This window comes from Ranitomeya imitator, chromosome 2, assembly GCF_032444005.1.
Source record: "Ranitomeya imitator isolate aRanImi1 chromosome 2, aRanImi1.pri, whole genome shotgun sequence".
In the NCBI taxonomy this organism is placed as follows: Eukaryota; Metazoa; Chordata; class Amphibia; order Anura; family Dendrobatidae; genus Ranitomeya; species Ranitomeya imitator.
In genome coordinates, this window is record NC_091283.1 from 473,921,527 (window position 1) to 473,939,381 (window position 17,855).

The 17,855-nt window shown below is 46.5% G+C and overlaps 1 protein-coding gene across 7 annotated transcripts in view; it reads right to left on the reverse strand.

Moving 5' to 3' along the window:
- The window catches only part of KANSL1 (KAT8 regulatory NSL complex subunit 1), a 97,047-nt gene that overhangs the window by 16,782 nt on the left and 62,410 nt on the right, over positions 1 to 17,855 (reverse strand). For 4 of the 7 annotated variants that reach the window (XM_069751309.1, XM_069751310.1, XM_069751312.1 and 1 more), the window contains 8 exons: positions 11,656 to 11,797; positions 11,396 to 11,515; positions 10,382 to 10,443; positions 10,130 to 10,292; positions 5,228 to 5,387; positions 4,613 to 4,774; positions 4,274 to 4,441; positions 4,040 to 4,185 (listed from right to left, as the gene is read on the reverse strand). In XM_069751309.1, the coding sequence (XP_069607410.1) occupies positions 4,040 to 4,185; positions 4,274 to 4,441; positions 4,613 to 4,774; positions 5,228 to 5,387; positions 10,130 to 10,292; positions 10,382 to 10,443; positions 11,396 to 11,515; positions 11,656 to 11,797 (1,123 nt within the window). Of the gene's footprint in view, positions 1 to 4,039; positions 4,189 to 4,273; positions 4,442 to 4,612; positions 4,775 to 5,227; positions 5,388 to 10,129; positions 10,293 to 10,381; positions 10,444 to 11,395; positions 11,516 to 11,655; positions 11,798 to 17,855 lie in introns of all 7 variants that reach the window. The other 3 variants (XM_069751307.1, XM_069751308.1, XM_069751306.1) reach the window with 1 other exon arrangement.

Below are 17,855 nucleotides of genomic sequence, written 5' to 3' on the forward strand. Positions count from 1 at the left end.
GCACATAATCAGGGTGGTATATGGGATGATACCTGTGCTGTACTTTATGTTAGGGGCAATAGGGTGTTAAGGGAAAGCCGCCAATGAGTTAGGGCGCCATACCATAGAAACTAAGGGCGCCAACCTCTGCTGGCAGGCAGGGAATCCATTAGGGAATTCTAGGGCTTATTAGTCCACATGATCTATTATTCCCTTTTCAAAACCCTTACCAGTTTTCAATTTTTTTGTACTGCATTTATATCTGACTAACAGACTTGGGAAGTCTTGTTTTAACGTTCTAATTAAAAGTTAAAATGTTAGGGGTCCATAAGCTTGTGGTTTTTGATTGGGACATCCACCTTATGGGCAGGTTCACACAGGGCGTTTTTGGTGCTTTTTGTTCTGCAGCAAAACCGGATTTCTTGGCAGGAAAGAAGCTGCGGCAAAAACGCAGGTTTAGGTGCACTTTTATTGGTGCGTTATTTGGGCTATCTTGTGTCTCTTTGTCCATGCTAATGTCCATGCCATTTCTACAGAAAAAAAGGCTGCAAATAATGATACCTGTTTTGTTTGTTTTTTTAACACCCATTCAAGCCAATGGGTGAAAAACGCAGCAAAAACGCTGAAAGAAGTGACATGCTCTATGTCCAAAAAAAAGCAGCAAAGCACAAAATCCTGGTGACAAAAAAAAAAATCAATGTGTGTGCATGAGATTTCAGAAATCTCATAGGCTTTGCTGGTACCTGTAAGGGTAAGTTCACACAGGGCGTTTTTGTTGCTTTTTTTTTCTGCAGCAAAACCTGATCTTCTTGGCAGGAAAGAAGCTGCGTCAAAAACACAGGTTTAGGTGCGTTTTTTGGTGCTTTCTTTTTTTTCTCTTTGTCCCTGCCAATTTCCTTGGATTTTCAGCAGCAAAAATGCAGCAAATAATGACACCTTGTTTTTGCTGCATTTTTTTTTTAACACCCATTCAGATCAGTGATTGAAAAAAACGCAGCAAAAACGCTGAAAGAAGTGACATGCTCTATGTCCAAAAAACGCAGCAAAGCACAAAATACTGATCAAACAGAAATCCAATGTGTGCTGAGATTTCTGAAATCTCATAGCCTTTGCTGGTACTGTAAAAAGCAGCTGAAAATTAGCATAAAAACGCAGCAAACACCCCCAGTGTGAACATACCCTATAAGTGTTTTCTGGTTAACCCATACCTGGCAGCACAGCCATATTTCCATTATGCAGCATTACACAACGCAATCTATGGTGGTGTGTTGTCCAGGAAAAAAAACAATCTCCTCTTACCCCCACAGTGATACTCACATGCCCGGATAGGAACAACCTCAAACAATATTGTGACGCATTTACATGAAAAGTGTGATTACTAATGCAGGGAGTCCCTACAATCATCTGCGCTCCAGAAGGTGCCAGTAAGGAAGCCTATAACAGTGTCTGTCAATAACTGGTAGCCCATTATTATAATTTTTTTTTTTTTAATACTTGACAGTGTTCTTCTAGATCAGAGCTGTGCTACCTGTGGCTTTGGCCTGTAGAATATTGAAGACCTGCATCCCTCTCTCCCTCAGTGCCATGTGAGATAATTGGAGCTTTTAACAGGTGATGGCAGGCCAGTGTTACAGAGGACTTTGGAGTAATATACCAAAGATTGCTATAGTCATGGTCAAAAGTATTGACACCCCTGCAATTCTGTCAGATAATACTCAGTTTCTTCCTGAAAATGATTGCAAACACAAATAATTTGGTATTATTATCCTCATTTAATTTGTCTTAAATGAAAAAACACAAAAGAGAATGAAGGAAAAAGCAAACATTGATCATTTCACACAAAACTCCAAAAATGGGCCAGACAAAAGTCTAATACTTGGTTGCCCAACCTTTAGCCAAAATAACTGCGACCAACCGCTTCCGGTAACCATCAATGAGTTTCTTACAATGCTCTGCTGGAATTTTAGACCATTCTTCTTTGGCAAACTGCTCCAGGTCCCTGATATTTGAAGGGTGCCTTCTCCAAACTGCCATTTTAGATCTCTCCACAGGTGTTCTATGGGGTTCAGGTCTGGACTCCTTGCTGGCCACCTTTGAAGTCTCCAGTGCTTTCTCTCAAACCATTTTCTAGTGCTTTTTGAAGTGTGTTTTGGGTCATTGTCCTGCTGGAAGACCCATGACCTCTGAGGGAGACCCAGCTTTCTCACACTGGGCCCTACATTATGCTGCAAAATTTGTTGGTAGTCTTCAGACTTCATAATGCCATGCACACGGTCAAGCAGTCCAGTGCCAGAGGCAGCAAAGCAACCCCAAAACATCAGGGAACCTCCGCCATGTTTGACTGTAGGGACAGTGTTCTTTTCTTTGAATGCCTCTTTTTTTCTCCTGTAAACTCTGTGTTGATGTCTTTGCCCAAAAAGCTCTACTTTTGTCTCATCTGACCAGACAACATTCTTCCAAAACGTTTTAGGCTTTTTAGGCAAGTTTTGGCAAACTCCAGCCTGGCTTATGTCTTGGGGTAAGAAGTGAGGTCTTCTTGGGTCTCCTACCATACAGTCCCTTTTCATTCAGACGCCGACGGATAGTACGGGTTGACACTGTTGTACCCTCGGACTGCAGGGCAGCTTGAACTTGTTTGGATGTTAGTCGAGGTTCTTTATCCAACATCCGCACAATCTTGCGTTGAAATCTCTTGTCAATTTTTCTTTTCCGTCCACATCTAGGGAGGTTAGCTACAGTGCCATGGGCTTTAAACTTCTTGATGACACTGCGCACGGTAGACACAGAAACATTCAGGTCTTTGGAGATGGACTTGTAGCCTTGAGATTGCTCATGCTTCCTCACAATTAGGTTTCTCAAGTCCTCAGACAGTTCTTTGGTTTTCTTTCTTCTCTCCATGCTCAATGTGGTACACACAAGGACACAGGACAGAGGTTGAGTCAACTTTAATCCATGTCAACTGGCTGCAAGTGTGATTTAGTTATTGCCAACACCTGTTACGTGCCACAGGTAAGTTACAGGTGCAGTTAATTACACAAATTAGAGAAGCATCACATGATTTTTCGAACAGTGCCAATACTTTTGTCCACCCCCTTTGTTATGTTTGGTGTGGAATTATATCCAATTTGGCTTTAGGACAATTCTTTTTGTGTTTTTTCATTTAAGACAAATTAAATGAAGATAATAATGCCAAATAATTTGTGTTTGCAATCATTTTCAGGAAGAAAATGATTATCTGACAGAATTGCAGGGGTGTCAATACTTTTGGCCATGACTGTATATGCCGGCATAATGCAAATGAATGATGATTGCGACAAGAAAGTTGCAAAATATCCAACTGCTTCCGACTTGCTTGTCAAGGTCCCAATGTGCCCTCATTCACTTGTATTGTACCGCAGCATTCAATGGTCTTTGGCCACATGATCTGTGTTGGGGCATGAGCCCCACCCAGGCTTAAAAGCATTGCCCATGAGTAAAACAAGGTCCAACCCTGTCCACTAGTTGCAAGCAATATTGCACCTTAGCCCTGTTCACTTTTAGAAGGGCTGAGCTGCAATACCAGACACAACCCATGGACATCCTTGGCAACCCCTTTACTTACAGTAATACTGGCCTGGCCAACTACATTTTAGTGTTTCTTGGTTTTGCAGAACGTCACACGTCTAGTGGTTCACACTCCACAAGGAGAATCTTATGTGATCATTATGTTATGTTTTGTGGTCTCCGTGTGGTGCTACCTTGCATGTTGCAATGACTTTCCATTTGCTTGTATTATGCTTTGATGTTGCAGCAAAATAAAGAAAGGTTTCCCGGCATTCCCTGTATAATGGTCAAAGTCTCTGTATAACCCCAGACGAAACCAGCCAATGTTCGCTATACAGCACAAATAGAAGTTACCCAGAAACGAGAAGGCCTATATCTCTGCAGCCTGTGCAAAGTAACGAAAGAACCTGGACAATAATGGCGATCAGGCACAGACAATGAATATACTGGTGCCCCAAATCCAATGAGGACAACATGACAAAACAGATCACTGGATACAGGGAAGCCCCCCACGTACCGCAGCGGCGGCGGCAGCAGCAGCACTGAGCGATGCAGAAGTCATCCCTTCAGGTGGAGTTGACTGTTGCCGAGCCAAAGGCGTATACAGGCCGGAAAGGTTTTCTGACGCAGGACTGGACCTCCCGCTCTCCATCTCATGCCTTCCTGCTGGCAAAGCGGGAGAACCTGAGGTTAGCGGCCTGAGGCAGCGACCACAGATAACACTGGTTCACTAGTGGTCGGACAATCTTACCGTCTCGCTCCAGGGGACTATGATGCCTCTTCTTGTTGTGTGATATGGAGAGGGACAGAGTGCGCTCCGACTTTAGGGATGACATGCGCTCACACTTTAAGGTGCGTGGTAAGGGTTCCAAGTGCTGTTTCAGGAGGGTCTCTGAAGATGGCCTATGGACAGTAAGTCCTGAAACAGGAATGAAAAGATTAAAGTGGGCGAGGTCTGAAAAGTCTGACTCTGTAGCTGCTGTCATGAGATGATGGGAGTTGTAGCTTCACAACAGCTGGAGAACCACAGGATGCAAACACAGCGATAACATTCATGCACAAGGTATGAAGGGTGGGTCATCAGACTTACTGTGAGCATGGAAAATCCCAGCCGTTCTGTCTGTACGAAGACCCTCAGGGGTGGTGAGGACTTGATTTTGGGGTCGCTGTTTTAATTTTTTGCTTGATTTTAGTCTTTCCATCTTGTTATGTGAACGAAGTAGGGAGTGAAGGCGCAGACCAACAGGGACATCTGTGGGAGTCACAATAAAGCGATAGGACTGTCATTAGTTCCGGTCACATCAATGTAGTGGGAAACTCCAAGTACCATCATGTCTTTTTATCCTTGTTTTACCTTTTCCAGAACGAACATGATTTCTATTACATGTCTAGAAACCGCTCTAGTCTATTCACATGACGCGATCTAGATACTCCGAGTCCCATTATCCTAAGGGGTGGGTTGCAGGGCACCTGTCCAATGACCACAGATTCCTGGCAGCCACTGGACTGAGTTCTACGATTTGATTTCCACCATTTCTAGTACAGAATGATCCTGAGCAACAGCCAGAATGCATCACTGCCACTTATACCTGCCTGTGCAGTTCGGGGGTGATGCCCACAGCACGCTGCCTCTGTATAGTCTGAATTTACTCCTAATCCGTCTTGTGAGTCCTACACAAATGGCAGACAGTAATCCCACACTCACCAGCGGGAAAGGAGAGTACAGGATGAATAGCTGGATCCAAAAGGGTCAGACGCTCTGATAGTGGATCACTGTATGGAAACTGGCATGAGACCCCTGGGTAAGTGGCACACATGACACACGATGAGGAAACCTCACAGGGCCGAGGTACGCTGCGCTGAACCTGTGCAGATTGCAAAAAGGAGAGGAAAAAAAAAAAAAAAACACCAGCATTAACTCTCGGTCACCAGCAGAGGGAGATAAACATCCAGGTTTCCCACCACAAACAATGATTCATTTCCCTTATTTATGACTATTGAGTCACTACAAGTTGCCCAACAATGACACATTGATACCATTTCAGATTGTAGAAAGGATAGCAAACTTTATTAATCTCGCAAGTGTACAACAACAAAAACGATACAAATGTGATATATGTATATACATAGAGAGTATAGGATATTGCACTTTGCACAACAAAATATATCTGCAGCCACCTGAAGTCAGAAAACGCTGTAAACAATTATTTCAAGGCTGGGACTGGAGATTACTCTGACCCAGCTGCTGTAACAAGCTCCTGATTTTAAATTTGTGGCGTTTGCACAGACAGGGTTCCTGTTCAATCCCAAAGCCGTACCTAAGTGCAATTCTGAGGCAAGTACGTGACAGATGACGTACAGAAAGGTCATTGTGCGTTAAGGGGTTCTAACCAAAACAGATCTTAGAGCAAACCCACTGTACTAAGAAGTGTCCGATGGGCTCACTGCAAAGCACAACCCTGAGAGACTGTAGGAAAGGTCCCGGCCCTGAACTGCAGTCACATTTCTAAACATCCCCCGTCAATGTTTCCGCAGTGAGGATGAGGGAGGGGAACAGGCCGGGCAATGGCTGCTCAGTATAAAGTGGGCACACAGTGATGATTGTGCAAACCCGAGAAGGGCTTCTACACGGGGAGGGGAACAGGAAAGTCTCCCAGGGCAAATATAAAGATGGAAACAATATGGGAACATGGATTAGTCAAAATTCATAGGATCCTTCACTACTGCAATCAAAGGATTATTTCCTCACGCTGACCAGTGCAAGGAAGTACTATGTAGGCAGAGTGAGCGCGTTCTGCACTCCTGTCCCATCAACGAAGACAGCAATGACCACCCAGTGTCTCCTGTAATGTACTGTGTAAGGCCCAGGACCAGCCCTCCAGTGTATGCCCCCAGCTCCTCCCGCCACGCATATGGCCCCCACAGCTACGTATGACCCCCACCGCCACGCATACGGCCCCCACAGCTCCTGCCGCCACGCATATGGCCCCTACAGATCCTCCTGCTACGCATATGGCCGCCCCAGCTCCTCCCGCCACGCATATGGCCCTCACTGCCCCTCCAGCTACACATATGGCCCCCACAGCTCCTCCAGCTACGCATATGGCCCCCACAGCTACCTCCAGCTACGCATATGGCCCCCACAGCTCCTCCAGCTACCCAGCTACGCATATGGCCCCCACAGCTCCTCCAGCTACCCATATGGCCCCCACAGCTCCTCCAGCTACCCAGCTACGCATATGGCCCCCACAGCTCCTCCAGCTACCCATATGGCCCCCACAGCTACCTCCAGCTACGCATATGGCCCCACAGCTCCTCCAGCTACGCATATGGCCCCCACAGCTCCTCCAGCTACGCATATGGCCCCCACAGCTCCTTCAGCTACGCATATGGCCCTCACAGCTCCTCCAGCTACGCATATGGCCCCACAGCTCCTCCAGCTACCCATATGGCCCCACAGCTCCTCCAGCTACGCATATGGCCCCCACAGCTCCTCCAGCTACGCATATGGCCCCCACAGCTCCTTCAGCTACGCATATGGCCCTCACAGCTCCTCCAGCTACGCATATGGCCCCCACAGCTACCTCCAGCTACGTATATGGCCCCCACAGCTCCTCCAGCTACGCATATGGCCCCCACAGCTCCTCCAGCTACGCATATGGCCCCCACAGCTCCTTCAGCTACGCATATGGCCCTCACAGCTCCTCCAGCTACGCATATGGCCCCACAGCTCCTCCAGCTACGCATATGGCCCCCACAGCTCCTCCAGCTACGCATATGGCCCCCACAGCTCCTTCAGCTACGCATATGGCCCTCACAGCTCCTCCAGCTACGCATATGGCCCCCACAGCTACCTCCAGCTACGTATATGGCCCCCACAGCTCCTCCAGCTACCCATATGGCACCCACAGCTCCTCCAGCTACGCATATGGCCCTCACAGCTCCTCCAGCTACGCATACGGCCCCCACAGCTCCTCCAGCTACGCATATGGCCCCACAGCTCCTCCAGCTACGCATACGGCCCCCACAGCTCCTCCAGCTACGCATATGGCCCCCACAGCTCCTTCAGCTACGCATATGGCCCTCACAGCTCCTCCAGCTACATATATGGCCCCCACAGCTCCTCTCGCTAAGCATTTGGCCCCACAGCAACTTTTCAAAATTTACCATTGCAATGAGTTGACTGCGCTCCAAACTGAAGAAAATCTGGAAAAGCAGTTTCAAGTAGCAACATCAATATCATCTAATATCAGTGTCGCATCAAGTTGAAACAGCTCTATTGGGGGCAAGTTAATCAAATGTTTATAGCAGGAAAAATATCAAGTTGATAATTTTTCTATTGCCCCCGAATGACGGTATGATAAATATTCAAATGGCCCCTGGCAGTAAAAAAAAAAGTTCCCCACCCTTGATGTAATATATAATCACTTCCTCAGAGGACAAAACACTCGGCAGCAGCTCTGCTGTCTAACAGACTGCCCCCCACCATGATGGCAATGTGCTCTAGTGGACACTCCCTTTAAATGGAACCTTACAGGTGATACCTGCAGCACAATCCATGCCCATCCATTCAATGCTGCGGTGTTTCAGGGAAAACACTTTTAACAGCTGCCAGGGATTGAGCCACGAGGGTGACTAGTTGTACAGGCAGATTCCCTGGCCACTGATAGCGACTGACAAGCCTCTGCCTACCAGCGCAGTCACTGTCAGCAGGCAGGCGCAGTGTTTTAGAGACATACATGGCTGTGATCGTACAGCCAGGGTCCACAGATTGGGCAGCAGGCATCACCTGTCAGGTTCCCTTTAAGGCTCACACTGCTGTCAGACGCAGCTCCACATTACAAGTCACAATGGTTGTATTGCTGCAGGTAACATAATGGAACAACAACATTTGCCATAGCACCAAACATGCTGGCTGCGGTTGTCATTTACTTGCAATCCTGGCTGCAATTTAATTTTATTTTTTTTTTGCAAAAAAGTTATTTTTGGTTGCTTGGCTTGTCCAAGACTAGCAGCATCACATGGCCCTAGCAATATACTAGTCTCTGATAGAGAAATGCCATATTATAATTGTAAAGAAATGACGCCAGCTCGCAGAACAAGCATCGACTTATTCACAGCCACAAACTGCTAAATCACATAGTAGGTGCCATAGAAAGCCTCACAGATACACTTCATGGTCAAAAGTATTGGGACACATCTCATCTCTTAATAGATCAATTCGGGTTTATCATCCATTTCCATTACCCCCAATGTATAATATCCACTGCCCTAGTCTTCATTATACAAGATTTCTCCTCCCCTTCTCTTCAGACGTCCCTTTGACGTGTGACGGCCGGAAATCCTGCGCATTCTGCCCATCGTCGCTCCTCTGTGGATGCGGTCTACAATTTTGATGTGCGCAGGCGCTGGAGTCACAGTAACTTGCGGTCCCAGAGATCACCAGCACACAGAGAAGAGCGATGGCAGGCAGAATATGCAGGCGAGGGACTTCCGGACGCGCAAATGACATTAAAGGGCCATCTAAAGAAAAGGGAGGAGAAATCTTGTGTAATGAAGTCAGTAGGCAGTCTCATCTTCAGGCCACTCTATGCCCCATAGCCTGGAAGACCCCATCAAAGCAAGGCCACATCCAGGAGGTATACAGGTATTTTAGCTGTACACAACCTCTATGCCCATATTACTAACTGACAAAACTCTTAAAAGGGCGACAGATTCCCTTTAACTATACAAGTTTGGTATTGCCGCCATCTTTCTCACCAGGAGAATAATGCCGTCACGTCATTATTACAATTAACACTGTAAAAACGAAACCCCAAAAGCTATCGTAGATATGCGTTCCCCCACCCCACCATTGCACTTCCCTTGGGGAGGGGGTGATGGCTCTTTTCGCTTTTGTTTCTTACTCCCTTTCTTCATAGATTAAAACTGACCACTTAATGTGTTAATCATTGATATCAGCACAAAAATTGTGCGTCGGGAGCTTCACGTCATGGATGTCTGTGACTGAGCAACTGCATGCAAACCTTACATCACCAAGCACAAGATGAAGTGGTGTAAAGCAGCCACCACTGGAGCAGCAGAAATGTGCTCTGGAGGGACGGATCAGAATTCGCTCTCTGGCGTCTCAGTCTGGGTTTGGTGAATGCCAGAACTTTACAGCTCGCGCAGTACAGTGACTGAGTCTGGTGATGGAGGGATGATATTACGGGATGTTTTTCAGGTAATGGCCTAGGCCATTAGTTACAGCATCTTAATATGCCAGTGTACAAGACATTTTGGACAATTGTAGCTTCCAGCTTTGTGGGAACAGCTTGAGGAGGGCCCTTTTCTGTGCCCAGGACACAAAGAAAGGTCCATAAAGACAGTGGTTAGGGGAGTCTGGTATGGGATGAACTGGAACAGTCCGGTAGACACCTACAAAATCTTGTAGAAAGTCTTCTCAGAAGAGAAGAATCCGTTACAGCTGCAAGGGGGCTGACTCCATATTAATATCAGTGGATTTAGAATGGGATAGCAAGAAAGCCCCAGTAAGTGTCCCAATTCTCTGCCCATATAGTGAATGTAATTGTTGGATTATGCTGCGATCTGCACCTTTAACCCTTACCTTCTTGTGGAGGGGCAGAAGTCTGTCCGGCCTTACTACCCTCCTCCTCTTACAGTGGAGGACGGGCCTTGTTCTTGCACATACATAGCTGTTGTCCCCTATGGAGGCTGCGGGCTTACTAGGTGTCTGCTCCTCCGGCTCAGAGCTAGAGCGTGACGGGAGCCTGTTGGAGAGCGAACACGGCCAGAATTATCCAGGTGTATTGCCGTGTGATTACATTACATATCACAAAAGGTTCCATCTCATACTCACATATTAACAACTCCATTAATGGGTTTTTGCAAGATTTTAGCTTCTGTCGCTCCAGGATCAGCCTACAGAATCCAAATGAGAGAAGTGTTATGGTCGTGCACAGGCAAAGATGAGGAAATCTCCGGACAATCGAGCAGTTACATGGCATTGAATCATGCACTAATAACCAGCGGCTGCAGCATCGCTAGTGGCCAGCAGAGGGAGCACGGGCCCCAGTGACTTCACATTGACCACTCCACTGCCAGAAGATGGGAAATATGCTGCAGTAATTACACCAGATGGGAGGGGTGTGAGAAAGCAGATTATAGGATGCATGACTATCGCTAAAATAAAAGCTTCCCTCATTATACCAGGATGGAGCATATGCTCACTTGCAGGTAGGACACATTCAGCACTTCGGGTGAGACAGCAGCTTGTAAAGTGACATGGGATTCATCCAGACGCAGAAGAGATTCCAAGATGAAGTGCAGAAGTATACACCCCTCCTACCCGCAGGTATAATGTGCCTTATAAAAGGGGAAGGAGCCATTTCACTGGAAGTTAATAGCACAATGCTAATGTGAAGTTATCAATGGCTCCAGAGCAAGGAATCTCCCAGCTCTGGTTTGTGCATAACCACAACTCCCAGCAAGCTGCTTGTCAGGGCATGCTTAGACTTGTAGTTAAGCAGCTGCTCTTCTCTACAGATCGCTGGGAACCCATTGTTACCGGTTACTCGCTTAACACATTGATAACATTACAGTAGGGAATTGCTATTTAGGCAATTCTCCAAAATGCAGGATGATGCAAGAACAATGCTGTAACCAGACGCAGGCATTAATGTTACGCCCGAAGCCCTTGAGTAACCAAATATCAAATTATGTTGTTTTAAATGGCCATGATGTCGCGTGCGGCAACCTTATCTAATGGGTGGCTAGGCCAGATGGGCTGCAAGTTAAGCTGGCGGCCAGAGACACAAGCAAACAGTCTCTCTGCAGAGAAATCACAAGCACGTGTGTATGCCGGCCTCCTCACCTTTTCAGGGTCCGGAGAAGGGGGTGCGGAGGCGGCTGTTCTTGTATCTGTGGGTAAAGCTTGTAGGGGGTCCCCTGCGTTACTTTCTGCCGGACTGGCATCTCCCAGGACAACCTGGCCCTGTGGATGGAAGGTGTACACGGTTTTGTATCTGCAGAGGTGGAAGGATCAGGGCGAGAGAAGTCGGTCCCATGACACCGTGGTGCTGGCTGTCACCAGACAGGAGAGAAGTGCTGTCTCGGGTGATTCTCCGCACTTACCTTCCCGACTCGCAGCTGGCGGTAGAAGTCGGTGTGCTGCCGGATCCGGTACTCCAGGTCAGACACGTGCGCCTGCAGCCAGTTCCACCGACTCACCACGTCTGCTCGCTCCTGCGCCCAAACCCACTCGCAGCGCCTCTTCCTGGAAGAAAAGAAGTAATAAAGCCTTATTAACTGCACACCAACAAACAGACAAGATATTTACCAAAAGTAAAGGAACAAGGGATTACAAGCCATTACTAATTCATAGAGCACCTGCTTATCCTGCAGCAGCATCACAGCGCCACAAAGCAACAAGGCAGCGGGGCGCTCACCAGACCAAAGCGCTGCTCTGCAGAATCCGCTCCAACAATTATCTGCATGGAGACAGTTCTAGCCTGGATTTAGGCTACATCTCGCCCATAAAGCAACTCCATCCCCGCTGCGCCATACGATATCTGCACACGGACAGAGTCAGCACTAGTGTGGGCAACCGGACCAGATCCATAAAGTGCCCCCTTATAAATACACCTTCATAACTAGGTAAACTATCCATCAGGAGTCTGGGAAAGCTGGGTGATCAGGGAGGGAAGCGCAAAGGGTAAAAAAAGAAAACCTTGTACATTTAGTCCAGAAAGGCTTTGTGCAGGGGGTGCAGACAACAAAAGCCACATGACTGTCCTCTAGAGATAAGATCTTTCCACCCTCATCTACACCACCCCCATTCCTACTTTACTGGACATTTGTACAGAGGACGGGAAGGAGAAAGCAAGCAGCAGAGCGCTGGGCCGGCCGCTGGAGAACCAGGGGGCCAACCCCATTAATCCAGAATTCACCTCCTACTAAAGCCACAGACAACTTAAGACGGCCATACACATTATCAGCTGAAAACTCTCTCTCTCCAGTAATTGACACATTGCTGGAATCAGGTGCTCTGCCCCTATACCATGCTGCTTTCGCATTACATTCCCTTTAATCTGGCTATACACCTTGATGGCTGTCAGCTGAACGATGTTTCATCTGATTGTTCAGCCAACAGCCATCTCGGCCGACTCCCATACACAGGGGCGCTCGTTCGGGTGAGGGCTCGTTTGTTCTCTATATGAGATGTTGTCCGTCAGCTTATCCTTGGCAGAACAATGCAATCGACAGTCCAAAAATCAGACATTGATGCGTCATCTCCCTCGACCAGTCGGCTGACGCTCCCATATACACAAGAAGGGGCTTTACACTAAAGTCAGATGAATCGGCGGTCTAATGTGTATGGGGGCCTCAGACTTTCACAAGTCCTCAAGGGTGGTGGGGAGTGGAGAAGGATCCAGCACATTGAATTTCCATCACCCTCTCCTTTTATTCTGGGGTGGGGATAACCTGCTACTAAGGCGTCTGATAGCGGCTCTCTCCCAGGAGCACCTGACCAAGGAACGGTGTATGGAGGAGTCAGGAGAGATGGCTGCATGATCTAATGCGCATAAGGGGATTTAGGTAGATGCGTGATAAATGCTTCAGACTGGAATACCCCTTTAACACATTTTCATCTTGTTGTATGCGGTTACCATGGAGACACAAAGATCTGCACAGATGCTGCAGACAGAAAACAGTAGGGAGTTTTAAAATCAAGATCAAAGTTGGATTAATTTTCACTCCAGATGTTTTAGAGCCATAAAAATGTAATAGACTAAAGGTACCGTTACACTAAGCGACTTACCAACGATCACGACCAGCGATACGACCTGGCCGTGATCGTTGGTAAGTCGTTGTGTGGTCGCTGGAGAGCTGTCACACAGACCGCTCTCTCCAGCGACCAATGATCAGGGGAACGACTTCGGCATCGTTGAAACTGTCTTCAACGATGCCGAAGTCCCCCTGCAGCACCCGGGTAACCAGGGTAAACATCGGGTTACTAAGTGCAGGGCCGCGCTTAGTAACCTGATATTTACCCTGGTTACCATTGTAAAAGTAAAAAAAAAAACAAAAACTACATACTCACATTCTGATGTCTGTCACGTCCCCCGCCGTCCGCTTCCCTGCACTTTGTGTCAGCGCCGGCAGTAACAGCGGTGACGTCACCGCTGTGCTCTGCTTTACGGCCAGCGCTGACAGTCAGTGCAGGGAAGCTGACGGCGGGGAACGTGACAGACATCAGAATGTGAGTATGTAGTGTTTTGTTTTTACTTTTACAATGGTAACCAGGGTAAATATCGGGTTACTAAGCGCGGCCCTGTGCTTAGTAACCCGATATTTACTCTGGTTACAAGTGAACACACATCGCTGGATCGGCGTCACACACGCCGATCCAGCGATGACAGCGGGTGATCAGCGACCAAAAAAAGGTCCTGATCATTCCCCAACGACCAACGATCTCCCAGCAGGGGCCTGATCGTTGGTCGCTGTCACACATAACGAGATCGTTAGTGGGATCGTTGCTACATCACAAAAAGCGTGACGTTGCAACGATATCGTTATGTGTGAAGGTACCTTAAGGCATCTCCAACTTGCTGCACTCCAGCCTCACAACTATGGCCAGTAGTGCATGCTTTGGGTTCTGCCACAGAAAATTACAGGCAGTAAGCCCTGGACACGGAGTGTAATTACCCGGCGCTGGATAGAAGCTATGGTTGGCTGTCTGATATCCTACAAGAGCACTGAGCAAAGAAAGGGTCACGGCCCATGCGGTCATGCGAGAACACAACGTGACCCCTGAATGAGACAGCAGACGTAATATTATACTTAATATATACTTCTAGAGCAGGAACAAAAATCCTGTACGGCTTCATGACTATTATAATAATGTACAGAGATTATACAACTACGAGTAGTAGTACTTTTCCAGAGGCATACAGGTAAGAGGAGTAGTAGTACTTCCCCAGAGGCATACAGGTAAGAGGAGGAGTAGTACATCTCCAGAGGCATACAGGTAAGAGGAGTAGTAGTACTTTTCCAGAGGCATACAGGTAAGAGGAGTAGTAGTACATCTCCAGAGGCACACAGGTAAGAGGAGTAGTAGTACATCTCCAGAGGCATACAGGTAAGAGGAATAGTACTACTTCCCCAGAGGAATACAGGTAAGAGGAGTATAGAACCAAAAACACATGGGCTACTTGCACATTGAACAAGTCTGTAGAAACCTGTTCACACCACCAAAGAACTTGAAGACACAAAAGCACACAGAGAGGTCAAAAAATACTCTTTTGTAAAAAAGTCACAGTAAATAAGCAAGTGCTAGTCAAAAAATGAAAAAAATACAGGGTATTTAGTTTATACGTTTTTTTGCAAAGTATTTTTTGACCTCTCTGTGCGCTTTTGTGTCTTCAAGTTTCTTGGTGGTGTGTGAACAGGTTTCTACAGACTTGTTCACTATGTAAGTAGCCCATGTGTTTTTGGTTCTATAATTGTTCTCTTATTTCTACAAGACTGGGGAGTCCACCACTCCTCTGTGGGTCATTTGCATTGTAGCTGTTCCATCCTGCAAGTTCCACATGGATATTTTCTCTCTGAACCCTGCTCATACAGGTACTATACAGATGATCAGGTTTTTAAATATATCAGATAGGGATTATATACATTAGATAGGACTGCTCTATTATGGGTATACCTTGTGATTGGTGGAGCAGCTTAACATAATACGTTTTTTTTGCAAAAAAAAAAAAAAAAAGTATTAACTAAATACCCTGTATTTTTTCATTTTTTGACTAGCACTTGCTTATTTACTGTGATTTTTTTTTACAACAGTATTTTTTTACCTCTGTGCGCTTTTGTGTCTTCAGGTAAGAGGAGTAGTAGTACTTCCCCAGAGGCACACAGGTAAGAAGAGTAGTCGTACTTCTCCAGAGGCATACAGGTAAGAGAAGGTATCTTTACTTCCTGCTCAGCACAAGCCCTTAGGGCACAGATTATCGGCACATCATAACATACTGGTAGGCGGCGACTGCCCAGATTTGGCATGTTGAGAACTACAGCAGTGTAATGACCCTGGCAGCAGTCACCCAGCCTGCCTTCCACTTGCATGCCATACAGAGAACCTGGCACATAGCACACTGATATCTTTTCTCATTCTCTTCATGAAACAGGAGGTACAGCATGAACAGGTATAGGCTGTACTCACTGAAATTGCAGCTTGGCTTGCATATTGCTTCCTGTACCTGAAGTGTCCTGGGTGGGACATAATTTGAGGGACTAAAGCACTTTGGGAAAGTGTCAAGGCACAATGCTCACCCCCTTAAGGGCATTATCACTCAACATTTTTTTTCGCTCTCCAATTGGCTCTAAAAATGCTGAAAAGAATGAACATATTAATTTCTCTATAAAAACGACTTGCTGTGCATGTGTTCAGTCTTCTGAGCAGCTTTTAACAGCTCCAGGTTTCCAAAAGCGCCAAGTGGTCAAAAAAAGTGACCTATCCTGCCCATTCTTCTTCTTCTGGTGTTTGCTGCTTGGAAACTAATGGAATTTAATGTCTGGAAAACTACTGTTAAAAATGGCCTAAAGGTGCCTAAGCAAAAAAAAAAAAAAAAAAAAAAAGGAAAGAAAAGAAAAAAAACAATCCACCACTAAAAATGGGGATAGGAGGAGGACATGATGACATCAGAAAGGAGCTCAAAATAAAAAAATAAATAAATAGCTTAACTGGAACTTTAGGATTACAAAAACGCAAGAGAAAAGGACCAATTCCTGAATAGATGTAGCAGAGCTGACGCGGTCATTTAAGCAGGTGCTTCATGGCAAATTTGGAAACGAATCACATCATGTGTCCAAGGATTGTGCTATATTGCAGTACAGTGAATGTTGTGTTAGGCCATGTAACATTCTGGTTTACGTGCAGTCCCATGTAAAACCACAGATATCAAACATCTTTGAAAACCAAAAAGCTCCGCACTGCTCCATCCGTGCACTCACCACACAACAGGAGCCAGTGCCAACAGATCATTCGGCTTGGTTTTTTGGGACAGGTTTGGTGCAAGAAAATACGCATTAATTTGAGTAATGTGAAATGGATTCTAGTAAGATCAGAAATAAAGCGAAAACCAAACTAGAAAGACATGGGAGCAGCTATTAATAGGCTTACTGATAAGGCTGGTGTGCTCAGGAAAAAAAGGCCTGCACATCAAGACACTGCAGAAAGCCTCTGGAAAAAAATAAATCAGCTGATAGAGGACAATCGTTTTGCTGGGAAAAAAAGATAAGGTGACATCCAATGTTCAGGAGGATCAATTGTGGAAATTTTAACTATTCGAGGCAAGAGGTTACATCTCATCTTCATACCTTTACGGTAGGCTGCTGCCATTCCTCTGAGTGACTAATATGGCTCATATCACAGCCACTAAGTGGCGCACTAGGAACCACACGACCCGGCAAGAGGCGTGCAATAGATGTATTACAGGTATGTCTGCAGGCACAAAAACCATCATCATGCAACAATGGTAAGTAACCAATGATCAAGGGCACACCCTCCCGGAAGTGATCATGGAACGTCAGACGCATAGCACAATATCGCACCCTTCATGAGCACAGGCCTCTATACAGAAGGAGATCAACATTTTTGGTGCCGCTCGGGTGGTAGTATCCGTTGAATGACTGCCCCCCCAATCTATGGCTTCTGAGTCCTGAAGTAGCCTGGGAACACAGACAGGTGAAGGACTGAACTACACATTTGTTTATTGGGCTTGTGTGCTCCCACCAGACACTGTGCAGACATGTCATTATCAGGCCTATTGTCCAGATGTATGCAGCTCTAGGGTAAACCAGCCATAGATAAGCCATATACAACATAGCTGTTAGCAAATGAGATGGCCATCTCTCCTGACCCCATCCTGTAGACGCCCTGCATGGGCTACAGCTGGTTGGGGGTCTTCTACCTTCACCATACTGATATCCACCATATGACTTATTACCAGTGTTTCCCACCAATATTGGAGTTCCCCTTAAAATGAGCAGTGACATCTGGCCAAGTCACAAGAGCCATTACATGAAGTCAATTTCCTTTATTTCCTGGTATTTCTACTCCCGTCTGGGCTGTAATAACACGGTGTGAGCCCAGTGAAGGCCTGCTCCGAGGAGTCTGAGCAGGACAGTCATCTTCTGACCACATTGCGCCAAGAGGTCATCTGTAATAGCCAGAGGAATGTGGTGCAGCTCATCCAAAATCTCTACCTCGGTTTAGTTAAAACAACGCATGTGAGCAACTAGTAGGCTGGGTTCATATGTGCCAATGGTGGTGAGGG